This window comes from Oncorhynchus kisutch, linkage group LG30 (genome assembly GCF_002021735.2).
Source record: "Oncorhynchus kisutch isolate 150728-3 linkage group LG30, Okis_V2, whole genome shotgun sequence".
In the NCBI taxonomy this organism is placed as follows: domain Eukaryota; kingdom Metazoa; phylum Chordata; class Actinopteri; order Salmoniformes; family Salmonidae; genus Oncorhynchus; species Oncorhynchus kisutch.
In genome coordinates, this window is record NC_034203.2 from 29,268,052 (window position 1) to 29,295,080 (window position 27,029).

General features: G+C 41.6%; 1 protein-coding gene across 1 annotated transcript; it reads left to right on the forward strand.

Moving 5' to 3' along the window:
- On the forward strand, nucleotides 1-23,572 carry LOC109874724 (transmembrane inner ear expressed protein-like). Its single transcript, XM_020466743.2, has 4 exons — nucleotides 1-120; nucleotides 11,147-11,264; nucleotides 22,166-22,315; nucleotides 23,325-23,572. Exons 1-4 carry the CDS (start codon nucleotides 1-3, stop codon nucleotides 23,456-23,458), a joined length of 522 nt encoding a protein of 173 aa, XP_020322332.1. The 3' UTR covers nucleotides 23,459-23,572.
- The last annotated feature ends 3,457 nt before the right edge of the window (nucleotides 23,573-27,029 follow it).

Genomic DNA, 27,029 nt, shown 5'->3' on the forward strand with positions numbered 1-27,029 from the left:
ATGGCAGCCGGGGAACGGCCTTCTTCCTGTCCTCCTCTCCAGCCAGTGATGCTGGGCTTGGAGGCAGCGCTGCTCTCCTTCTGCATCTCCACTGTATTCTCCCAGGTCCCAGACCCAGAGGTAAGAAAGTGTTTGTTCATACATGTCTTTGTCCACTGGTTGAGGCTCATCATCGGGTTACTGCTTACGGAGGTGTGGATGTCTGTCACACTCGCTCCCTCCCCTGTTTATAGGCTGGTTGCTTGTTTTCATGTGATTAATGAATGTGGCCTGTTCGCTATAGAGCTATAGTGTTGGGCGGCCCCTTAGACAATAGTCAATCTACATGTGTTGTAATGGGATACTTTGTGGTGGCATTCTTCCTAGAGTAGCATGGCGAATACGGGCCGTTGCAGCATGCACAGACGTAGTGATAGCCATTTGCCGCCATTTGTATTTTCTAAAGCTGGGAGTAATACCGTAAGTGGCGGAATCAAAAATGAAATACTGTGGCAGGCAGTTGAGAGCACCACGTCAGAATATAGAAGGGAGCTAATGCATTGTTTTGAAATGTGAGACTCCATGTGTCACTCCCTGACCTTAGTTATCTTTGTTTTCTTTATTATTTTGGTTAGGTCAGGGTGTGACGAGGGTGGTTTGTTTAGTTTTTGTATTGTCTAGAGGTTTTTGTATGTCTAGGGTTTTTGTATGTCATGGGGTTTATATGTCTATGGTTGCCTAGATTGGTTCTCAATCAGAGGCAGCTGTTAATCGTTGTCTCTGATTGGGGACCATATTTAGGGAGCCATATTCCTTGGGTATTTTGTGGATTGTTATTCTATGTTTAGTTGCCTGTTCTGCACTTCTCATATTAGCTTCACGGTTCGTTTGGTTGTTTTGTATAGTTTGTTCAGTATTCGTTCTTTCATTAAATAAGTATGTACGCTTACCACGCTGCGCCTTGGTCTCCTCCTTACGACGACCGCGGCAGAACAGCCCACCAAAAAAAAGACCAAGTAGCGTGCCAAAGAGGAGTGGACATCTTGGACCCAGGAGAAAGAGGAGTGGAGGACATCCTGGACCTGGGAGGAGGTAATGGCAAGGGACAAGACCCTGCCATGGAAGCAGGTGGAGATAGCACAGGAGGAATGGCGACGATATGAGGGTACACGGCTAGCACGGAAGCCCGAGAGGCAGCCCCAAGATTTGTTTTGGGGGGAGGCACACGAGGAGATTGCATGAGTCAGGTCGGAGACCTGAGCCAACTCCTCATGCTTACTGTGGGGAGCGTGTTACAGGTCAGGCACCGTGTTATGCGGTGGAACGCACGGTGTCTCCAGTACGCTATTCTAGCCTGGTGCGCTCTATTCCAGCTCCTCGCAATGGCCTGGCTAGAATGGGCATCCAGCCAGGAAGGAGGGTGCCGGCTCAGCGCTCCTGATCTCCAGTGTACCTCCTTGGACCAGGATATCCTGCGCCGGCTCTGCGTACTGTGTCTCCGGTGAGTCTGCACAGCCCAGTGTGTCCTGTGCCAGCGCCCTGCATTTGCAGGGCAAGAATAAACATCCAGCCAGGACGGGTTGTGTCAGCTCTACACTCCAGACCTCCAGAGCTCCTCCACAGTCCAGTACGTCCTGTGCCTGCTCCCTGCACTCGCCCTGAGGTGTGTGTCACCAGCCCAGTTCCATCAGTGCCGGCACTACACACCAGGCCATCAGTGCGCCTCCAGTGTCCAGTACGCCCTGTTCCTGCTCCTCGCACTCGCCCTGAGGTGCGTGCCACCAGCCCGGTACTACCAGTGCCAGCACCACGCACCAGGCCTACAGTGAGCCTCGGCAGTCCAGAGCATCCGGCGACAGTACCCAGTCCAGAGCTTTCGGCGACAGTTCACAGAACGGAACCTCCAACGACAGGCCACAGTCCGGATCCTCCAGCGACGGTCCCCAGCCCGGGGTCTCCAGCGACGGTCCCCAGTCCAGAACATCCGGCGACGATCCATGCAGTGAGGGTCCCCAGCGCGGGGCCTATGGCGAGGATCCGCAGTCCAGAGCCTCCGGCGATGATCCACGGGTCAGTGCTTCAAGAGCGAACTCAGTGTAAAGAAGGGGGGCGGAGTCCAGAACCAGAGCCACCACCGAGGTTAGATGCCCATCCAGACCCTCCCATATAGGTTTAAGTTTGCGGCCGGGAGTCCGCACCTTTGGGGGGGTGGGGGGGGGGGGGGGGGGGATGTACTGTCACGCCCTGACCTTAGTTATCTTTGTTTTCTTTATTATTTTGATTAGGTCAGGGTGTGACGAGGGTGGTTTGTTTTGTTTTTGTATTGTCTAGGGGGTTTTGTATGTCTAGGGGTTGTTATTCTATGTTTAGTTGTCTATTCTGCACTTCTCATATTAGCTTCACGGTTCATTTTGTTGTTTTGAATAGTTTGTTCAGTATTCGTTCTTTCATTAAATAAGTATGTACGCTTACCACGCTGCGCCTTGGTCTCCTCCTTACGACGACCATGACACCATGTTATACCACATACAGGGTGTTGTACAAAACAAGCAACACAATTCCATGCTAGATCAGAGAATAAACATGAAAGTCCTAGAAATGTCTGTCTTGATATAGTGACAACACATGCACTGTTATTGCTGATGGATACCCAGACTGTTGATCATGTGGACAATTTCTGTGTTGATATGCTGCACCAGCAGCGCCAGCAGCATTTGTAGTTTGTGGGCGTTAGTGATGAAATCCTCCGATGAGGAAGAGTAGCTTTAATATTCATGTAGTTCCCTGACTTTGCTTCAATAGATCCAGAGTTTTCCCAAGGTGGTTGCTCCATGTATTTGTACTTATCAGTCTCTGATATTCAAATGTTGATTTCAGAAGATTTTGGTAGAGAGTTTAATAGAGAATAGGTGACAGACCCAGTAGGAAAAGCTGATTCATTAATAAATATAATGAACCATTTAAAAAATATATATATTAAATATATATAAATATATATATATAAATATATATATAAAAATATATATATTATTGTTATATATATTGTTGATTGTAATGAAATTGGAATTTGGTGAACAAGGTCAATCATATTACATTGTGCACAGATGTCATTTCAGTATCTAGTTTTGATTTACATTTGGTTAAGTTGTCAACTAACGTGAAACCAACAAAAAAATGTCACCATGTCATTGGATTTAGGTAAAAATGTGGGTGAAAAAAAGACTAAATTCCCTTACGTTAATGTTTTGTATACTCAATGTATTTTCATTCACTTAGGGGGTAGATTTCATTATGTTCCGAGAGGGATCTAAATAATGGGAAATCTTAGAGAAATTATAATCATTTAGATAATAACAAAGAAAGAGAACCAGCATGCACATGACACCTCTCCCAAATCATTTGAATTACAATACTCATGTGATGTATACTCTCTTGAAGAATGACATCCGGTTCAGTTTGAATATTCTCTCATGTACACTCTTAGAAAAAAGGGTTCCAAAAGGATTCTTTGCAGTGGGCTAGGGTTATTCTACCAAGAACCGTTTTGATCAGAAGAACCGTTTTTGGAAGACATGGGGTTTTGTAAGGCAAAGGGTTCTACCTAAAACCTTTAACATCATAATAACTATTTTTGGAAGAAAGAGTTATTTGATTCTTTAGAAGAGAAGAAGAATGATTTAGAAGGCATGAAGGGTTATACATAGAACCATATATAATATTTCCCAGCATGCTCTATTGCAGGGAGATTTTCAGAATTGTTTGTTTTACTGTAATATCTGTGTTTTTGCATGTGCAGTACATTGATTGGTTGATTGATGAATTGTATAATTTCAACTGTTAGTAATTGGATTTATTGCACCAGTTACTGAGATGGTTGTTCCAGTTTAGATGATTGAGGTAGTCTCAGTATTCAACCTTTTCAACCTTTCCTATTCTGAATGCAGTTTGCGGGTGATTAACATTTCCACTTGTTGGATATCCTAACTCTGGCTGGATTCCAATAGGAATTACACATCACTTTATAAGCCAGTATAATGTGACTTGTAGGCCTGATATGGCCTGTAAACCAGGAGATTCCTAACACCACTGTGTTAGGGTATAACTAGGCCCTCAAAGAAAGGCCTTATGATGTACAGTTTGTAATATATTGTTATAACTAATAACATATTTAAGGCTAATAAGGCTGGTGGAACCGTTCACAGAGGGTTCTAGGAAGAATACTCCTAAGATAAAAGGGTTCTCGGTAGAACCCTTCATAGAGGATACTGGGGATTCTTTGAAGAAACCTACATAGAGGGTTCTAGATAGAACCCTCTGCAAAGGGTTCTACCCAGCACCAAAAAGGGTTCCCCAATGGAGACAAACCAAAGAACTCTGTATGGTTCTACATAGAAAAAAATATGCTAAGAGTGTGTTCATTTTATGGCATAAAGTCAGAATTATCTCAACTAAGCCTTTCCTGAATCAGGTTTGACATCGAAAATTCCACAACCATAGCAACTGCAAGCTGCAGACAGTCAACTCTCCCACTGGATCTGAGTTGGCTCAATATGTTTACCAAAGCTATCTGGCTCATCTACTAATCCCACCACATCAAATAGGAGAGCGAGAAAGACATTTTAGCATTACATAATCATGTTGAAATACTATGAATTCACTACTTTGAATTAAGGGCAGCAGAGTTACAATCTGTTTCCCCCCCTAAAGTGGCATTACACTCTGGAGTAAAGTCATGTCAGGCTACAAACAATTTTAATCAAAAATCCATTATTAGTTTTGGTTTTGGCAACAGGTTGATGGCCTTGGCAGATAGAACACATACTCATACGGTACACTGCTGATATTTGGAGATTGGCTGGGAAGTCAGACAGGGTTAGGCCCATGACATCTCGTTAACATGCTGACTCACCAAAGCCAATCAGCTCTAACACGCAGCTCCCAACTGAGGCCAAACACTCAGCCCTGTAAGACCCTGGCTGAGTGTGAAATGGAACCCTATTCCCTGTACAAAGCCCTAGGGCCCTGGTCAAAAGTCATACACTACGTAGGGAATAGATGGGCTTTGGTCAAAGGTGCACTGTATTATGGGGAATAGGGTGCCATTTCAGACACACCCCTGTCTGTCACACTGAGATGAGAGACAACATGGCAATAATACTGGGAAAAAATACAATATAACATTTCAAAGAATTACAATTCCCTTACGAAATATACAGTACCCCAAGGCAATGGTCTTTCAGCATGTGTGCTGTCTAGAAGAGTTTGGCCCAAAGTCATTTCCAACATATGATGTTATTTGTTGGTCAATCCACCAATGACTAAACAACACATCTACATAAATAACAATGGCTTCAAGATGTACAGTAATCTATGTTTTGATAATGTCATAGTTGTAAATTGTTCCCATCCTGTTTATTGACTGTTATATTACATTTCACCCAAAGGAGGCTGGTGAGGGGAGGATGACTCATAATAATTAATGGAATGGAGTGAATTAAGTGATTGGTATCAAGCCCATGGAAACCAGATGTTTGATGTGTTTGAGACCATTCCATTCATTCTGTTCCGTTCATTCTGTTTTTTAATTCCACCTTTATTTAACCTGTTGCGTCGAGCCATCCCGGATCCGGGATCGTGAATACAGCCTCAAGCTCATTACCATAATGCAACGTTAACTATTCATGAAAATCGCAAATGAAATGAAATTAATATGCTAGCTCTCAAGCTTAGCCTTTTGTTAACAACACTGTCATCTCAGATTTTCAAAATATGCTTCTCAACCATTGCAAAATAAGCATTTGTGTAACAGCTAGCACACCTAGCGTAGCATTTAGCGTTAGCATTAGCAGGCAACATTTTCACAAAAAACAGAAAATCATTCAAATAAAATCATTACCTTTGAAGAACTTCAGATGTTTTCAATGAGGAGACTCTCAGTTAGATAGCAAATGCTCAGTTTTTCCTGAAAGATGATTTGTTTAGGAGAAATTGCTCCATTTGGTGCGTCACGTTTGGCTACCAAAAAAAAACAAAAATTCAGTCTTCAAAACGCCGAACTTTTTTCCAAATTAACTCCATAATATCGACTGAAACATGGCAATCCTCAAGGTGTTTTTCACATATCTCTTCAATGATATATCGTTTGTGGAAGTGTGCTTTCCCCTCTGAATCCCAGGAGAAAATGCCTGCAGCTGAAGATTACACACCAATTTACACAAAGGACACCGGGCGGACCCATGGTAAATGTAGTCTCTTATGGCCAATCTTCCAATGATATGCCTACAAATACGTCACAATGCTGCAGACACCTTGGACAAACGGCACAAAGCTTAAGCTCGTTCATGGCACATTCACAGCCATATAAGGAGACAATGAAAAACAGAGCCTCAGGTTTCATCTTGGTTTCGCCTGTAGCATGAGTTCTGTGGCACTCACAGATAATATCTTTGCAGTTTTGGAAACCTTAGAGTGTTTTCTTTCCAAAGCTGCCAAGTATATGCATAGTCGAGCATCTTTTCGTGACAAAACATTGCGCTTAAAACGGGCATGTTTTTTTATCCATAAATTAAAAGAGCGCCCCCTATATCCAAGAAGTTAACCAAGTAGGCCAGTTCAGAACAAGTTCTCATTTGCAACTGCAACCTGGCCAAGATAAAGCAAAGCAGTGCAACAAAAACAAAAACACAGAGTTACACATGGAATAAGCAAACGTACAGTCGATAACACAATAGAAAAAAGTCTATATACAGTGTGTGTCAAGACTTCCGCCGAAGTCGGTTCCTCTCCTTGTTCGTTTGGTGGTCGACGTCACCGGTCTTCTAGCCATCGCCGATCCACCATTCATTTTCCATTTGTTTGGTCTTGTTTTCCCACACACCTGGTTCACATTACTTGTCGTGTATTTAACCCTCTGTTCCCTCCATGTCTGTGTGTGAAATTGTTTGTTGTAAGTACTTGTGCACTTTGTGACTGGTGCGCGAGGGGTAGCCTAGTGGTTAGAGCGTTGGACTAGTAACTGGAAGGTTGCAAGTTCAAAACCCCTGAGCTGACAAGGTACAAATCTGTTGTTCTGCCCCCTGAACAGGCAGTTAACCCACTGTTCCTAGGCCGTCATTGTAAATAAGAATTTGTTCTTAACTGACTTGCCTAGTTAAATAAAGGTTAAAAAAAATATATATATATTTTGTTATTCTGGATGCCGTTGGTTTTGACAATTAAACTGCGCCGGTTATTACCCAGTCCTCTACCGCTTCTAACTTCCTTGCCGCCAGTTACAATTGAGCAAATTAACACCGGAGTGATAAATGCGCAGATGATGATGTGCAAGTAGAAATACTGGTGTGCAAAAGAGCAAAAAAAATAAAATAAAAACAATATTGGGATGGTAAGCTGCTCAGATAGCTGATGCTTAAAGTTAATGAGGGAGATATAAGTCTCCAACTTCAGCGATGTTCGCAATTCGTTAGTCATTGGCAGCAGAGAACTGGAAGGAAATGCGGCCAAAGGAGGTGTTGGCTTTGGGGATGACCGGTGTGATATACCTGCTGGAGCGCGTGATACAGGTAGGTGATGTTATGGTGACCAGTGAGCTGAGATAAGGCGGATCTTTAGCAAAAACGTATAGATGACCTGGAGCCAGTGGGTCTGGCGGCAAATATGTACTGATGGCCAGACAACGAGAGCATACAGGTCGCAGTGGTGGGTAGTATATGGGGCTTTGGTGACAAAACGGATGGCACTGTGATAGACTGCATCCAGCTTGTTGAGTAGAGGGTTGGAGGCTATTTTGTAAATGACATCGCCGAAGTCGAGGATCGGTACGATAGTCCGTTTTACGAGAGTATGTTTGGCAGCGTGAGTGAAGGAAGCTTTGTTTCGAAATAGGAAGCGGATTCTAGATTCAATTTTAGACTGGAGATGTTTAATATGAGTCTGGAAGGAGTGTTTACAGTCTAGCCAGACACCTAGGTATTTGTAGTTCATATTCTAAGTCAGAACCGTCCAGAGTAGTGATGCTGGTCGGGCAGGCAGGTGTGGGCAGTGATCGGTTGAAAAGCATGCATTTAGTTTTACTAGCATTTAAGAGCAGTTGGAGGCCACGGAATGAGTGTTGTATGGCATTGAAGCTGGTTTGGAGTTTTGTTAACACAGTGTCCAAAGAAGGGCCAGATGTATACAGAATGGTGTCGTTTGCGTCAAGGTGGATCAGGGAATCTCCCGCAGCAAGAGCAATATCATTGATATATACAGAGAAAAGAGTCGGCCTGAGAATTGAACCCTGTGGTACCTCCATAGAGACTGCCAGAGGTCCGGACAACAGGCCCTCCAATTTGACACACTGAACTCTATCTGAGAAGTGGTTGCTGAACCAGGCGAGACAGTCATTTGAGAAACCAAAGCTGTTGAGTCTGGTGATTGACAGAGTCGAAAGCCTTGGCCAGGTAGATAGTCTTTTATCGATGGCGGCTATGATATTGTTTAGGATCATGAGCGTGGCTGAGATGCACCCGTGACCAGCTCGGAAACCAGATTGCGCAGCGGAGATGGTACGGTGGGATTCGAAATGATCAGTGAACTGTTTGTTAACTTGGCTTTCAAAGACTTTAGAAAGGCAGGGCAGGATGGATATTAGTCTATAACAGTTTGGGTCTACAGTGTCACCCCCTTTGAAGAGGGGGATGACCGCGGCAGCTTTCCTCTCTTTAGGGATCTCGGACGATACAAAAGAGAGGTTGAACAGACTGGTAATAGGGGTTGCAACAAAGGCGGCAGATAATTTTAGAAAGAGAGGGTCCAGATTGTCTAGACCAGCTGATTTGTACAGGTCCAGGTTTTGCAGCTCTTTCAGAACATCTGCTATCTGGATTTGGGTGAAGGAGAAGCTGGGAGGCTTGGGCAAATAGCTGCGGGGTGTGCGGAGCTGTTGCCCGGGATTGGGGTAGCCAGGAAGAAAGCATGGCCAGCCATAGAGAAACACTTATTGAAATTCTCAATTATTGTGGATTTATCGGTGGTGACAGTGCTTCCTAGCCTCTGTGCAGTGGGCAGCTGGGAGGAGGTGCTATTATGAATGTTTCTAATATTGTATTCTGAATTTTTTTTTAAAGAATGTCATTTTTCACATGAAAGTCCCATTTGCTTGACAGTCATCTGAAGTAAGTGTTTTGGCTTTTTCCCAGATGTATTGTTTCATAAACCGTCTTTCCATTACAGTGTGAGATTAGATTATTTACAACGGCAGAAAACATAATAAGTGTTCATGTCCTGACCCATCATGTATTGATCAGTAGACATGAACTATGGGGCTAGATTAAACCAATGATTTGTATACACACTAGTTGACTGATAGGGGGATTTGTGTTGAAACCTCTATTCACATAAAGGGATAGTTCACACAAATTCACACAATACACATTTGTTTGCTTGTAAGCAGTCTATGAACATGTTGTGACAGCAATTCATGCTTTGGTTTTATTTCTCTGGCACTGTTTGTTTGTTAGACTGGTTACAGGGTATAAACTAAACCAACATGTAATTTTGTAGTTTGTGTTAACTATCAATTTAACAAACATTTCACACACTATAGATAATTTAAGGCTCCTCACCAGGGCTTTGAATTAATAATAATGATGACTGTATTAATAAAACAGCATAACCTCTGTAGTCTAATTGTGATGTCAAAGAAATGGACTAGTAACTTTGAGTCAGATCTAAGAGGAGTTGGCTTATCTTTCTTGATTCATGTCTGTCTGCTAGCGCTGAATTTCCCCATTTTCTCAAGACCTATCTGAAATAAAAACAAGTGTTGAAATGTGAATACTCAGACTAACACTTTAACCTTCAACACTTTAGAGACTATTTTTAGTCAGCAAAAAACATGCTTCCAATCATATCAGATCAATATCTCAAAAACAATATCTTAAGATTGTTGTCACACTGCTGGGGCGGCAGGGTAGCCTAGTGGTTAGAGCGTTGGACTAGTAACCGGAAGGTTGTGAGTTCAAACCCTGAGCTGACAAGGTACAAATCTGTCGTTCTGCCCCTGAACAGGCAGTTAACCCACTGTTCCCAGGCCGTCATTGAAAATAAGAATGTGTTCTTAACTGACTTGCCTGGTTAAATAAAGGTAAAATAAATTTAAAAAAGAAGGAGCATGTTCAGTTTAAAAGTGCCCTTTTCCTCTCCACCTAACAAACAGTGTTTGGATCCCTCTAATTAGGGGGAGAGTGTTTAATGTTTTCTTCCATTCACTCCTTGTGCCAAGATGTGTGATTCATTCTCCTCCATCAGTGCCATTCACTCAGTGAGGCAATTATTTTGTTTTCATTGTGTTCTTACAGTATTTCTCAGCATTCGGTAGCTTGAGTTTTCTGCAAAGTTGCGTTTAGTCAACATAATATAACAAATTGGTGGGAAAAAATGACTTAATACAGTGTTCGAAGTGATTGGGCATGACACGACAAACATAATGTTGCTCTTTGTCTATTGCTGCTTGTTGTTCAATGCTCTTGTTTTTTTTCTTCAATTTTTCTTATTCAGATAGTCATCTTTCTATTTCTGTGAAAGGGGGTTGGGATTCAACCCATTGTTCTCTATTTTCGAGGCAATTTGTGAGGCAGATTAGATTTATTTTAGGCCTGTGCTGGTAGCTCTCACAAGTGGCCTAAGGTTGATTGAGATATTCAGAATATGAATGGGTCATGAGGGGTCACACCAGACTGGCATGTTCCACATTCTGCATGATCTACTAAATCCTCTTTTTGAGGGTTTTATTCCAAGCCTATCTTCCCTGTTGTTTTCTCCCTAAACACATAGTGACATAAACTTCCCACTGGGCACAGACGTCAATTCAATGTCTATTCCATGTTGGTTCAACATCATTTCATAGAAAATTCAACCAGTGTGTGCCCAGTGTGTGCCCAGTGTGTTGTCTTTTCCAATTCTGTATTTCCTCCAGTTGTCTTTCCACCATGTCTCTTCAGAAACTGAAAGGAAGCGAAAACTATTTTTCTCTCATTCAGATTGATATTTACTTCCATTGCGGTATATTTCCAATTTGCATTAGACAAATTTATATGAAGATTCTCAAACTGCATAGTGATTTGAAGAGTACCTGTCTAGATTACACAATAAGTAACTAATGCACATTTTGACTCTTTTTCCTCAGCTTTTACCGACAGATCCCCCAAAGAAGCCAGACCCAGTCACTTCAGAAACAGTCGTGTTCTGGGGACTGCGGTTATGGCAGGTTATTGGCATCTTCTCTATGTTTATTCTAGCAGTCAGTAAGTATTTCTCCAAACCTGTCATAATCGTGTGCCAGACTCATTCACGATGATTTATGAGATGAGAATATTCACACACATTCACTTAAGTATCTATCAATCTCACATCAATTCTCCCTTCCAATTCTATTTTACATAAATCACATTCATAAAATTAATGTATAAATCAGTCAGTTAGTCAGTCAGTTAGTCAGTTAGTCAGTCAGTCAGTCAGTCAGTTAGTTAGTCAGTCAATCTGTTAGTTAGTTAGTCAGCCAGTTCGTTAGTCCATTAGTTAGCCAATCAGTTAGTTAGTAAGTAAGTTAGTTAGTCAGTCAGTCAGTCAGCCAGTCAATAATTTAGTCATTCAGTCAGTTAGTTAGTCAGCCAATTAGTTAGTCCATCAGTTAGTTAGTTAGTTAGTCAGCCAGTTAGTCAATGTCAGTCAGTTAGTCAGTCAGTCAGTTAGTCAGTTAATCAGTTAGTCAGTCAATTAGTCAGTCAGTTAGTCCATCAATTAGTCAGTCAGTTGGTCAGTCAGTCAGTCAGTCTGCAGTTAGTTAGTCAGTCAGTTAGATAGTTAGTCAGCCAGTTAGTTAGTTAGTCAGTTAGATAGTTAGTCAGTCAGTTAGTTAGTCAGTCAGTTAGATAGTTAGTCAGTCAGCAAGTTAGTTAGTCAGCCAGTTATTCAGTTAGTCAGTAAGTTAGTCAGTCAGTCAGTCAGTTAGTAAGTTAGTCAGCCAGTTAGTTAGTTAGTCCATCAGTTATTCAATGTCAGTCAGTCAGTCAGTCAGTTAGTCAGTAAGTAAGTCAGTCAGTCAGTCGGTTAGTCAGACAGTTAGTCAGCCAGTCAGTCAATTAGTCAGTAAGTCAGTTAGTCAGTTAGTCAGTCAGTGAATTAGTCAGTCAGTCAGTCAATCATTCAGTCAGTTAGTCAATCAGTCAGTCAGTCAATTAGTCAGTTAGTTAGTCAGTCATTTAGTCATTTAGTCAGTCAGTCAGTCAGTCAGTTAGTTAGTCAGTTAGTTAGTAAGTCAGTCAGTTAGTCAGTCATTTAGTCAGTCAGCCAGTCAGTTAGTCAGTCAGTTAGCCAGTCAGTCAATTAGTCAGTCAGTCCGTCCGTCAATCAGTCAGTCAGTCAGTCAATTAAGCCACAATGCCACAGCTCAGCTACAGTGGGTATCATAAGTATCCATACCCCTTTTCACATTTTGTTGCATTACAAAGGGGGATTGAAAAATTAAATGATAGGGGTTGAATGATTTTCTAAGGACATGCCAGATAGTGTCTGAGAAAGGCTCAAAGAATTGCCAAACACTCCAGCCACCCAAAACATTGACTATTCTCCATACTCCATAGCATCAATGCTCAGAGCAACAGACTCCTAAACATCTTCTATCCCCTGGCAATGAGACTGTTAAATGGCTAACAGCTACTGCTCTACCCACTCTGACACAAACACCTTCACTGTCACACTTGTTTTTTTGTTATTTTTTTATTTCATTTATATATGTTTTTGACCCCAATTTCGTTATATCCAACTGCGATCCAATTACAATCTTGTCTCATCGCTGCAACTTCCCAACGGGCTAGGAATAGGCGAAGGTCGAGTCATGTGTGCTCCGAAACATGACCCGCCAAACCACGCTTCTTAACACCCACCCGCTTAACCCGGAAGCCAACTGCACCAACGTGTTGAAGGGAAACACCGCTCCACTGATTACAGAAGTCCGCCTGCAGGCGCTCAGCCTGCCACAAGGAGTCGCTAGAGCACGAAGAGCCAAGTAAAGCCTTCTCGGCCAAACCCTCCCCTAACCTGGACGAAGCTGGGCCAATTGTGCGCCGCTCTGTGGGACTACTGGTCACGGCCTGTTGTGACACAGCCTGGGATCAATCCCAGGTCTGTAGTGACACCTCAAGCACTGTGATGCAGTGCCTTAGACCGCTGCGGCACTTGGGAAGCCCCACTCTTGTGTATTATATATACACAACCGTTCAAAAGTTTGGGGTCACTTAGAAATGTCCTTGTTATTGAAAGAAAAGCAAATTTTTTGGCCATTAAAATAACATCAAATTGATCAGAAATACAGTGTCGACATTGTTAATGTTGTATATGACTATTGTAGCTGGAAATGTCAGATATTTTATGGAATTTCTACATGGGCGTACAGAGGCCAATTATCAGCAACCATCACTCCTGTGTTCCAATGGCACGTTGTGTTAGCTAATCCAAGTTTATCATTTCAAAAGGCTAATTGATCATTCGAAAACCCTTTTGCAATTATGTTAGCACAGCTGACAACTGTTGTCCTGTTTCTTAGGGCTGTAATCCCGTTAACGGGATCGATATGACAACAGCCAGTGAAAGTGCAGGGCGCCAAATTCAAAACAACAGATATCTCATAATTAAAATTCCTCAAACATACATGTATTTTATACAGTTTTAAAGGTAATCTTGTTGTTAATCCCACCACAGTGTCCGATTTTAAATAGGCTTTACATAGAAAGCACCACAAACGATTATGTTAGGTCACCACCAACTCACAGAAAAATTCAGCCATTTTTCCAGCCAAAGAGAGGAGTCACAAAAAGCAAAAATAGAGATAAAATGAATCACAAACCTTTGATGATCTTCATCAGATGACACTCATAGGACTTCATGTTACACAATACATGCATGTTTTGTTTGATAAAGTTCATATTTAAATAAAGAAATCTCAGTATACATTGGCGCGTTACGTTCACTAGTTCCAAAAACATCCGGTGATATTGCAGAGAGCCACATAATTTTACAGAAATACTCATTATAATGTTGATAAATACAATTGTTAGATATGGAAATATAGATATACCTCTCCTTAATGCAACAGCTGTGTCGGATTTCAAAAAAACTTTACGTTAAAACCAAACTATGCAATAATCTGAGAACGGCGCTAAGAAAAAAAAAAATTATCCGCCATGTTCGAGTCAACAGAAATCAGAAATAACATTATAAATAATCCCTTGCCTTTGATGATCTTCATCAGAATGCACTCCCAGGAATCATAGTTCCACAATAAATGCTTGATTTGTTTGATAATGTCCATTATTTTTGTCCAAGTAGCTACTTTTGTTAGCGTGTTTAGTACACAAATCCAAACGCTTGTGCAGGTCCAGCCGAACGTCGGACGAAAACTTCAAAAAGTTACATTACAGGTCGAAGAAACTTGTCAAACTAAGTATAGAATCAATCTTTAGGATGTTATCATAAATCTTCAATAACGTTCCAACCGGAGAATTCCTATGTCTGTAGAGAAGCAATGGAACGCAGGTCACTATCATGTGAAATGCGCGTGACCAGGACCTGGCTCTCTGCCAGACTACTGACTCAAACAGCTCCCATCCGGCTCCACAACACAGTAGAAGCCTCATTCAAGTTTTTAAAGACGGTTGATATCTAGTGGAAGCCTTAGGAGTGGAAGCCACAATATCCCACTGTGTATTCAATAGGGCCTCGGTTGAAAATCGACCGACCTCAGATTTCCCACTTCCTGTTTGGATTTCTACTCAGGTTTTTGCCTGCCTTATGAGATATGTTATACTCACAGACATCATTCAAACAGTTTTAGAAACTTCAGAGTGTTTTCTATTCAATACTAATAATAATATGCATATTTTAGCAACTGGGACTGAGGAGCAGGCCGTTTACTCTGGCCACCTCTGAGCACCTTTCATCCAAGCTACTCAATACTGCCCCTGCAGCCATAAGAAGTTAAAGAAGCAATAACACTGGCCTTCTTTAGACTAGTTGAGTATCTGGAGCATCAGCATTTGTGGGTTCGATTACAGGCTCAAAATGGCCTTTCTGCTGAAACTCGTCAGTCTATTCTTGATCTGAGAAATGAAAGCTTTTCCATGTGAGAAATTGCCAAGAAACTGAAGATCTCGTACAACGCTGTGTACTACTCCCCTCACAGAACAGCGCAAACTGGCCCTAACCAGAATAGTCCTCAACTGGCAGCTTCATTAAATAGTACCCGCAAAACACCAGTCTCAATGTCAACAGTGAAGAGGCGACTCCGGGATGCTGTCCTTCTAGGCAGAGTTCCGCTGTCCAGTGTCTGTGTTTTTTTGCTCATCTTAATCTTTTCTTTTTATTGGCCAGTCTGAGATATGGCTTTTTCTTTGCAACTCTGCCTAGAAGGCCAGCATCCCGGAGTCGCCTCTTCACTGTTCACGTTGAGACTGGTGTTTTGTGGGTACTATTTAATGAGGACTTGTGAGGCCAGTTGAGGATTTGTGAGGCGTCTGAGACAGCTTAAAGAATCATTTTTAAGCCTTGAGACAACTGAGACATTGCGCACGTGTATGGGCAAAGCAGAAGCTTCAAGTGCCTTTGAATTAAATATTGTAGTAATATATTGTAGTAGGTGCCAGGCACACCGGTTTGTGTGAAGTATTGCAACATGGGCCAGCTTCCCTGTGGATCGCTTTCAACACCTTGTAGAGTCCATGCCCCGACGAATTGAAGCTGTTCTGAGGGCAAAAGGGGGTGTGCAACTCAATATTAGGAAGGTGTTCTTAATGTTTTGTAAACTCAGTTGTCGTGTCTTTGGCTATGCCGGATTAAGTGATATGACATGCTATTCTATAAAATCCTTTCTCTATAATTAATATTACCTGATTGAGCTAATCATGTAAATGTAATTAACTAGAAAGTCGGGGCACCACGAAATAATATTTATAGAGCTGTTATCTTCCGAATAAACTCTTAAAGACCTTCATCAATAGCAGTCAATATTAATCGTCACCTTATTTCAGTCTCATCGGAAAGTTGTAAATTCTTGGTTATCTTCACGAACTCTGGCTAACAAGTTGAATCAGCAAAATACAAAATTGGGTTGAATTATTTATTTACTAAATACTTAACTAATCACACAGAATTACATATACAGAGAATGAATCATACCTTGATACAAATTATGTCATAAAGGAAAACGTCCCTACGGACGGAGCAGATATGACAGCTGGTTACACAAAGGGAAGTGGGTTGGGTTTGAGTGAAAGAGCGGGAAGACTGAGGAACAAATACAATATCCTATGCATTCTAAATATTTATTTATATTTATATTTACTCTGAGCTCCGCTTCAATTGGTTGGTGGTAGATGGATGGCCGTGTTGCCCAACAGAGTCCTTTGTCCTTTGAAGAGTGTCTCTGGTGGTGAACGGGATAAGTTGTTGTGTGGTAGATGGGATATTCTGTCCGTCTTTTCCTAGCCCACCGCTGCTAACTCAACGGCTAGGAGGTATCACTTCTGTAGCGAATAAGAGTTCAAAGTTCATACCATTCGCAACCAAGCCTCACGCTGAGGTTGGCTTCGTTCTGTAGTTATTATCTGAATCCTTCTGACATCAGACCGTCATCCTATCCGGAACAGGAGGCTACATTTTCGTCAAGGGCTTATATAGTGGAAGGAGAGAAGGGTGTGTTTCATAGTTTTACAACCCATGTCTCTTCACAGGGGCAGGCCACTGATTGAGCAGAGCCCTAACCTTATGAAAACCCAAATCTCTCATTTGGAAGCTAAAAATGTTTTTATTTTATTTTACCTTTATTTAACTAGGCAAGTCAGTTAAGAACAAATTCTTATTTTCAATGACAGCCTAGGAACAGTGGGTTAACTGCCTGTTCAGGGGCAGAACGACAGATTTGTACCTTGCCAGCTCAGGGGTTTGAACTTGCAACCTTCCGGTTACTAGTCCAACACTCTAACCACTAGGCTACCCTGCCGCCCCATTTAATCTTTTCACAAATAATTTTATATTTAAACATTTGAATTGCACAACAATTCCATGTGAATCTGATAACTATAATGTGTAGACTTTCCCAGATACAGTTTATGTCATCCTGTCATCAGTCATAATGTCTCAGATGAGAACCGAACTGACATCATATTCATTAAGTACCAACACATATTTTCAACTGGTTCTATTACCGAAAAATGGTTCCTTTCCCCAACTTGTTTGATGTTCCCAGACTCTCTATGTTTAACAAAGGCTAGTCAAGAGAGAGGGAAGGGAGAAAGGTATTTATGGGGGGGGGGGGGGTCATAAACCTTACCCACAGGCCAACATCATGACACCGTATATATTATTATTACTATTAATACATTGTTCGGAAAGAGCTCTTAAGGTAAGAATTTCACTGTACTGTTTGTTTTACAGCTGTTGTATCCTGTGCACATGACAAATAAACTTAGAACTTGAAACTTTGAAACCTGAAGTTAATAATTATGCTGTGGATGATGAATTAAACTACTCAGACACATCAAAGATACAGTCCTCCTTCTGAACTGAGCTGTAGGACAGGATGGAAACTGCTCAGGGATGTCATTGGTGATTTTAAAACAGATACAGAGTTCAATGGCTGTGATGGGAGAAAACTGAGGATGGATAAAAAAAAACATTGTCGTGACTCCACCATAATGACCTAAATGAAGTGAAAAAAATTATACAGAATACAAATATTCTATAACATGAAACAAGGGACCAAAGTAATTATGCAAAAACACCAGAAAGGAATGTACCTTTTGGCCTAAATGCAAAGCCTTATGTTTGGTGCAAATCCAACAGAACACGTCACTGAGTAACTGCCACCTTATTTTCAAGCATGGTGGTAGCTGCATCATTGTATGTGTTCGCTTGACATTGGCAATGACTGGGGAGTATTTCAGGATAAAAATAAATGGGAGAGAGCTAAGCGCAGGCAAAACCCTAAAGGAAAATCTGCTTCAGTCTGCTTTACACCAGACACTGTGAGAGGAATTTCACCTTTAAGCAGGAAAATAACCTACTGTACAACACAAGGCCACATCTAGACTGGAGTTGCTTACTAAGAAGACAGTGAATGTTCCTGCTTGGCTAAGTCAGCAAAACAAAGGAGCTGATCGTGCACCAAGGCTGGAACCAACAGGACCCTCCATAGCTTCTACTCCCAATTCATAACACTGCTAAACAAGATTGCTAAATAGCTAATGAAATGGCTAGCCGGATTAACTGCATTGACCCTTTTTGCATTAACTCTCCTACACTGACTCTATGCACACTGCACACACACTGGACTCTAGCAAAACAAACTCAAATCAAATCAAATGTTATATGTCACATACGCATGGTTAGCAGATGTTAATGCGAGTGTAGTAAAATGCTTGTGCTTCTAGTTCCGACCATGCAGTAATATCTAACAAGTAATCTAACCTAACAATTTCACAACAACTACCATAAACACACAGGTGTAAGGGAATGAATAAGAATATGTACATAAAAATATATGAATGAGCGATGGCCGAAAAGCATAGGCAAGATGCAGTAGACGGTATAGAGTACAGTATATACATATGAGATGAGTAATGTAGGGTATGTAAACATGATATAAAGTGGCATTGCTTAAAGTGGCTAGTGATACATTTATTACATCAATTTTTCCATTATTAAAGTGGCTAGAGTTGAGTCAGTATGTTGGCAGCAGCCACTCAATGTGGCGCTGCTGCGCCTTCTTCACCACGCTGTCTGTGTGGGTCGACCATTTCAGTTTGTCCGTGATATGTACGCCGAGGAACTTAAAACTTTCCACTCTCTCCACTACTGTCCCATCGATGTGGATAGGGGGCTGCTCCCTCTGCTGTTTCCTGAAGTCCACGATTATCTCCTTTGTTTTGTTGACATTGAGTGTGAGGTTATTTTCCTGACACCACACTCCGAGGGCCCTCACCTCCTCCCTGTAGGCTGTCTCGTTGTTGTTGGTAATCAAGCCTACCACTGTAGTGTCATCTGCAAACTTGATGATGGAGTTGGAGGCGTGCATGTCCACGCAGTCGTGGGGGAACAGGGAGTACAAGAGAGGGCTGAGAATGCACTCTTTTGGGGCCCCAGTGTTGAGGATCAGCGGGGTGAAGATGTTGTTACTTACCCTCACCACCTGGGGGCGGGTAGGTACACTCACAAATACTTACACTGACACCCCAACACACACATACACACCCCAACACATACATTTTTTTCACTCTCTCTCCTGCACTGACTATGCACACACACTAAACTCTACCCACACGCTCACACATACGTACATAGACAACCTAACACACACATACGCCCAAACACACACATAACACACACAGACAAGGATACGGACACCACACACACTCACACACACATACTTTCACACTCATCACATACGTTGCTACTACTGTCTATTGTCTATCATGTTGCCTAGTCACTTTACCACTACCTGTACATAGCTACCTCAATTACCTCGTACCACTACACATCGACTAGGTACTGATACTCCCTGCCATTTTTACTCATTATTTTTATTCAGTGTATTTATTTCTCGTGTCACTCTGTATATATATATATATATATATACAGTTGAAGTCAGAAGTTTACATACACTTTAGCCAAATACATTTAAACTCAGTTTCTCACAATTCCTGACATTTAATCCTAGTAAAAATGCCCTGTCTTAGGTCAGTTAGGATCACCACTTTATTTTAAGAATGTAAAATGTCAGAATAACAGTAGAGAGAATGATTTATTTCAGCTTTTATTTCTTTCATCACATTCCCAGTGGGTCAGAAGTTTACATACACTCAATTAGTATTTGGTAGCATTGCCTTTAAATTGTTTAACTTGGGTCAATCATTTTGGGTAGCCTTCCACAAGCTTCCCATGGTTGGGATGGTGTTCTTTAGGTTGCAAGCATCCCCCTTTTTCCTCCAAACATAACGATGGTCATTATGGCCAAACAGTTCTATTTTTGTTTCATCAGACCAGAGGATATTTCTCCCAAAAGTACGATCTTTGTCCCCATGTGCAGTTGCAAACCGTAGTCTGGCATTTTTATGGCAGTTTTGGAGCAGTGGCTTCTTCCTTGCTGATCGGCCTTTCAGGTTGTCGATATAGAACTAGTTTTACTGTAGATATAGATACTTTTCTACCGGTTTCCTCCAGCATCTTCACAAGGTCCTTTGCTTTTGTTCTGGGATTGATTTGCACTTTTCGCACCAAAGTACGTTCATCTCTAGGAGACAGAACGTGTCTCCTTCCTGAGCGGTATGAATGATGCGTGGTCCCATGGTGTTTATACTTGTGTACTATTGTTTGTACAGATGAAACAAAAAAAAAAACAACTTTTGACTGGTAGTTTATATATTTTATCTTTAACTTTGCATTGTTGGAAAAGGACCCGTAAGTCAGCATTTCACTTATCGTCTACACCTGTTGTTACAAAGCATTTCATTTGATTTGAAGTTACAGTTTTAAATCTTCTTGAAAATCTATAGAAAGACTTGAAAATGGCTGTCTAGCCATGATCCCCAACACCTTGATCAAGCTTGAAGAATTATTTCAAGAATAATGGGCAAATATTGCACAACTCACAGAAGTAATTAGCTGCCAAAGGTGTTTTGAACATATATTGACTCAGGAGGGTGAATACTTTAAGGTATATTAGTGTTTTATTTTTCATTAATCAAAGAGAAATGTTCGAACTTTTCCTCCACTTTGACATTACAGAATATTTTGTGTTGATCATTGTCCAAAAATTACAATTAAATCCACTTTAATCTCACTTTGTAACACAAAATGTGATGAAATCCAAGGGGGTTGAATACTTATGATAGGCACTGTATTTGGCTTCATGGTGCAACTAGTTTGCATACTGAACAGATATATTGCATGATGCATGGAGAGGCGAATGTGTAATTTGTTGTTTTAATTGTGAGATGCAGGCTTTAGACCTTAGCCAAGTAAAACTGAACTCTATTATGTACTTCACATCAACAGAGTTGAGCAGCAACTAGTGTGGGCGGACTGGAGCTCCTACATCACATAAAAGTTTGTATAAAAACCAATGGATTTCGGGCCTCCCGAGTAACGCAGTGGTGTGTGCCACTAGAGATTCTGGGTTCGAGTCCCAGCTCTGTCGCAGCTGGCCGCAATCGGGAGACCCATGGAGCGACGCAAAATTGGCCCAGTGTCGTCCAGGTTAGGGGAGGGTTTAGCCGGCAGGGATGTCCTTGTCCCGTCGTGTACTAGCTACTCCTGTGGCATGCTGGGCGCAGTGCACACTGACACGGTCGCAAGGTGTACGCTGTTCCCTCCGACACATTGGTGCGACTGGCTTCCGGGTTAAGTAGGCATTGCATCAAGAAGCAGTGCGGCTTGGTTGGGTTGTGTTTCGAAGGATGCACAGCTCTCGACCTGCGCCTCTCCTGAGTCCATATGGGAGTTGCAGCGATGAGACAAGACTGTAACTACCAATTGGATACTGTGAAATTGGGGAGAAAAAGGGTACAAAAATATATATTTTTTCAATACTATGGGTTTCAGCACCCAAAGAACAGTACTCAATTACACGGGACAATGTGTGGAGTTGAGTTTGTACTTGGCTAAAGAGACGTTGGTCTCAAGGGGACTCTGCTAAAATAAAGGTAAAATAAATATCATGGTCCTGTAATATTATATGCGCTGAATTGTCATGATGGTTATTATGAGGGAGGGTTCCAAATGGTAATGGCATCGTCTGTTTGTGATTGGTTTATCAAACCACATGATGCATGGTTCAATAAGGGGTGGAGGACAGCAATTGCACTTCACAAGACAATGATGGCATTCTAGTTTAGTGATAATCCATCAGACATCTATACAGTAATAATTTACCATGTCATGACAGAGCCCAAATCAACAAAAAGGAAAATAGTCTGATAACAGCGGATAATGAAGTGTCACGTATCCAGTTATATAATAGCTGTAATGTGACACAGTTGAGTAGTGTCTAATTCAAAACGTCTTCAGATGTACTTCAGAAACACATAACATTCCACATAGGAAATACTATTATATTTTCTTTCTCTCTTTGTCTCCCTCTTTCTCCATTTGTAAGTCATAACCCTATGCTGCATCTTCAAATGCCGTATCCCCAGGACGAAGAAGGAGATTGAGGCGCGACATGCTCAGAGAGTAGCAGCTAAGGACTACGCCAACACACTGGAGACAGTGCCTCCTCTCAACGAGCTCACAGAGATCCCAGGAGGTAAGTAGGCTAAAGCTCCTCTCAGGATCCCCTCAAGAATACTATGGTGCACATTATAGAAAATACCTTCTGCCCATGACAAAAGTCCCAAGGAGTTAGTTGTGGTGTATATTTTAGCACATCCCTTCTCCTTGTGACAAATGTCCCTACTCTCTTGAACTACATTATAACTTTACGAATGGTAAAAAAGTTACACACTCATCTCTCCTTGGTGAAATAAATCCACAGCAAGGAGAAAATGAAGTGCGAGTTCTGGATGCTATTAATGAAATACCACCTGCTAGGTCTGTTTATACAGTAGGAGAATCATAGCTGTTTGACTTGGCACACTAACAAGACTGGGACCCTGACAGCTTTTGTATTAATTAATTTGATGTTTCTCTCAGATTTCATCATATTATGCTAATGGTCATCACTTCCAATCATTCGAAGCTAAGATATGTTTTCTCTCATTTCCGATGGATAACAAGCAGCACGAAATCTCACACCTCTGTCTGAATCTCTCTGGATGCAAATGGTGTTTTGAATTAGTTTAATGTGCCATATTGTCCCTGTCCTATCTGACTGAAGATGTAGATGGAGTCCACATAGACATATAGTCTTGGAGATACAAACACACTCTGCATGAATGAATACAGGATATTCAAAGTTTCATTGACTTTACATTAAAGCTTTTTCCTCTTCTATGTCAGAGTCTGTCTCCTTTGCAACTGTTCTAACGTTCATGCCTTCCCTTTGGCTTCTTCCTCCCGCAATCCTTCATCTTCCAACCCTATCCCTTCCATTTGACCTGTACCCTTCCTCTCCAAACCCTGTCTTTCCTCCTCTCTTCCTTGTGTTCCTCTCTCTCTTCACTATCCTCTTTCTCTTCATCCTCCCTCTTTTCCTCCTCATCCTCCCTGTCCTCCTCTTCCTACTCTGTATCCTCACACTTGTCTTCCACTCTATCCTCCCTCTCTTCCTCCCCCGCATCCTTCTCCATCTCTTCCTCTTCATCCTGTCCCTCCAGCGCTCCTGGACACTGCATCCCTCCCGACGGTCTTTGAGCAGGTCCAGACTCGCAGCGCCAGCAGCAGCCAGCTCCCAGTGGTGAGAGAGGAGCTGGTGCTCACTGGTCCCCTCACTCAGCCTGAGACTGGATGACTTTCCTCCCTCCTTCTCCTCCTTCTGGTCCCCATCACTCAGCCTGAGACTGGATTACGTCCATCCCTCCGTTTCCTACTTCTTATTGTTTCTTCTCAACTTCCCTCTCTCCACATTCCTATTTATGTTCTGACAAAATGGGAAAGCCACTAGAGGGAATATTGGAGCATGAAGCTCAGCATTCAGTAATTCACAAAAAAGGAATGAATAGCTGAATAGAATAGTTCATTGAGTAACTCAGCGTTAGTCATTACTTCCTAGAAAGAATGACTTGGAGATTGTTGAGAATATTGCCGGCTGAAGAGTTACAATTGTAGGTGTTAAGTACTTGAAATGGGTTTTCACTATTTCCTCATCTGCTCTTTGTTGATATACTCATCCTTGTCGATCACACATTTTTTTTTTTTTTTTATTTGACCATTATTTAACTAGGCACGTCAGTTAAAAACAAATTCTTATTTTCAATGACGGCCTAGGAACAGTGGGTTAACTGCCTGTTCAGGGGCAGAACCTTGTCAGCTCGGGGGTTTGAACGCTCTAACCACTAGGCTACCCTGTACATTGATTGTACATTGGACACAGAACTGCAAGTTCAGTATTTGGTAGCCAACTCTGGATTATGAAAAAATGTAGATTAATCTTTAAGGCTTCTGTCAGTGATGTTGCATGTCTATTCCTTGTCATTCGTTGTTTTTCCTTCTCTTCCTCTGACTCAATCTGTAAGCTTGGCTTTGAATAAATATAGCTTCCCTTTTAATGCAAGCTTATTCAGTAACACACACACACACACACATACATATATATATATATATATATATATATAATGCACAATATCAGTACTGTACCACAATATTGGTATAATTATTTTTACAATAACATGAACAAAAGTATGCTTTTTGGGGACCGACTCTGTATTGCTACCATAATGAAGTGTCAGTCAGAGACAAGCTTAATCCATGAGAGAAATCATAATCTACAGCTGTATATTATAATGCAGCATAAGGGGATACTGGATCTAATATGCAGTCATTTACGCAGCAAAACCTCTGCAGTTAACCATAGGCAGGCAGGCAGAGGCTGTGTGGCAATTATAAATGGAAAGGATTAACAGATATGGTTTATAATCGTGGAGACTCATGAAACTCACACAACTCTATCTGTTTACCCCGGGATTCATCCAAGCCTAACCTTTAAGAATCCATTCTGAAGAATGAAGAATCCATTCAAGAATCCATTCAATTTCCTCAATTGGAATCGGCCTCTACAGCAAAGAGGCTGTGGTAATACTGACATCCCTTCCTTCTCAAAAGTTTTACTGCACACTTTACCTGCATGACCTAAATCAGTTGGGAACATTGGCAATTGGATCTACACTCTTAGAAATTAAGGTTCTATCTAGAACCTAAAAGTGTTGTTTGGCTGTCCCAATAGGAGAACCCTTTGAAATAGCTTTGTTGGTTCCTGGTAGAACCCTTTTGGTTCCAAGAATAACCGTTTTGGGTCCCACTTAGAACCCTTTCCACAGAGGGTTCCACATGGAACCCCAAATGGTTCTACCTAGAACAAAAAAAGTGTGGAAAGAAAATCTTCCAACACATTGTACCAAACTCAAAAATCAAGTAAAATAACAGGAACATAACATCACTTAATGCGCCCAACTGAATAAAAAAGGCCTGAGGCTGAGCCATGCTAATGGCTTCCACTCACAGACACAGCACCCGCACGGGTAATGCTACCAGCAACAACAACCACACAGCTTACAAAACCTATGGTAGCCTAATGCCATCACTATCACCATGTAGGAGAGCAGACTTTTTGTAAAACACATAAGGTCGATAGAAAGACAGCAGTCACACACAGCATGAAGTTGAAAGATAAGCAGCCCATTCACTCAGACATAATAAGCCAGTAGGTCCCAATCACATAAGAAAACAAAAAACACAACCATTAGACTAAGCATTTCCCAATTGAAATGTGAAATTACTACTTCCATTTGCAAACATATTTTTCACATTCAGCACATAAAGTAGCCTAACCGGTGATCTAAAGTTTAAGTGGAACAATGTTCAACACACAATCTATTTTCAAAGAGATAGCTACCAACAGCAATCAAGCTGCAATAAAAAAAACACGGTTCCACTCACCAGATGATAATCATTTGAAACTTAATTTGTTTAAAGTTCATCTTGAAAAGGGCGAATCTAACAAATTAGCAACATCTTTATCGATAACAGCTGCTGCAGCCACTACACACTTTTTACTAGCTTTCAATAAAAGCTGGCTAGCTAGACTGTCGGAAAACTACTGCTCGCTATTTTGGCCTTCGAGAAGGCCTTTGTAAATTGAATGGCACATGCCTTTTATAAAGCTCAGGGGTGTCAAACCAATTCTCACGGGGGCTGCATTCGGTCTTCAACAATGTCCTGAGGGCCACATTGACAATTTGTTATATCCTCACTGTCAAAATGTGATGAAAAAAATTCCATCTAGACTGTCTAGCTTTCATTTCGGGGCTAATTAGCAAACTGGACACAGTAAAGAAACTGTATGAATGTATGTAAAAACATATATATTTTCAGTGTTAACCCTTTCCAACACTATTCGAAGAGATTTAATCAGAATATCATTTAAAAATAAAATTAGAATACAATTGAAATCGTATTGAAAAGATGAAATATAAATTCAAACGACGTTTATAATTAAAAACAATTATTTTATAAGTCCTTAGGCCTTCTCTGAAGATGTAGAAGGCCCTCACGGTTCCCCCCTGGCCTAAATTTTTAAAAAATGGTTTCAGACAGCTTGGTTAAAGTGATAGTGAAAAGATCATTCTAAATGTTAAATTCCGTAAGTGTTTGACATTCACAGGAGACGGTAAAGCAAACACCAGACAGGAGGAAACGATGAGGGGAGGATTAGGGACAAAGTGCAACTTCACTCCCCTAATTCTTTGCCTTACAGACAAGTGGAAAAGCTATTCAAATGGAAAGTAGACATTATTCCAGCACACTTTGATCAGTCATGCACTGCGTTGTGTCAGTTTACTGGCTCTGATGCACACATACGCATGGTCACAAATGCACACGCAACCACATTTAATTCCCACAGAAGTGTCTGGTCATCTGAGGAGCAGAGAAAGAGAAAGAAAGAAAAAGAAAGCATACTTATATTCACACAGGACACCAGATAAGACAGGATAAATACTCCAGATATAACAGACTGACCCTAGCCCCCCGACACAACTACTGCAGAATAAATACTGGAGGCTGAGACAGGAGGGGTCAGGAGACACTGTGTCCCTGTCCGACGATACCCCCGGACAGGGCCAAACCCCAACCACTTTTCCAAAGCACAGCCCCCACATCACTAGAGGGATATCTTCAACCACCAACTTACCATCCTGAGACAAGGCCGAGTATAGCCCAAGAAGATCTCCCCCACAGCACAACCCAAGTGGGGGGGAGGGGGGGGGGGGCACCAACCCGGACAGGAAGAACACATCAGTAACTCAACCCACTCAAGTGACGCACCCCTACTAGGGATGGCATGGAAGAGCACCAGTAAGCTAGTG

Coding starts and splice junctions, on each gene's coding strand:
- LOC109874724 (XM_020466743.2), top strand. CDS start 1: ATGGCAGCCGGGGAACGGCCTTCTTCCTGTCCTCCTCTCCAGCCAGTG. Junction 121..11,146: donor CCCAGGTCCCAGACCCAGAG/GTAAGAAAGTGT, acceptor CTTTTTCCTCAG/CTTTTACCGACAGATCCCCC. Junction 22,316..23,324: donor GCTCACAGAGATCCCAGGAG/GTAAGTAGGCTA, acceptor CTGTCCCTCCAG/CGCTCCTGGACACTGCATCC.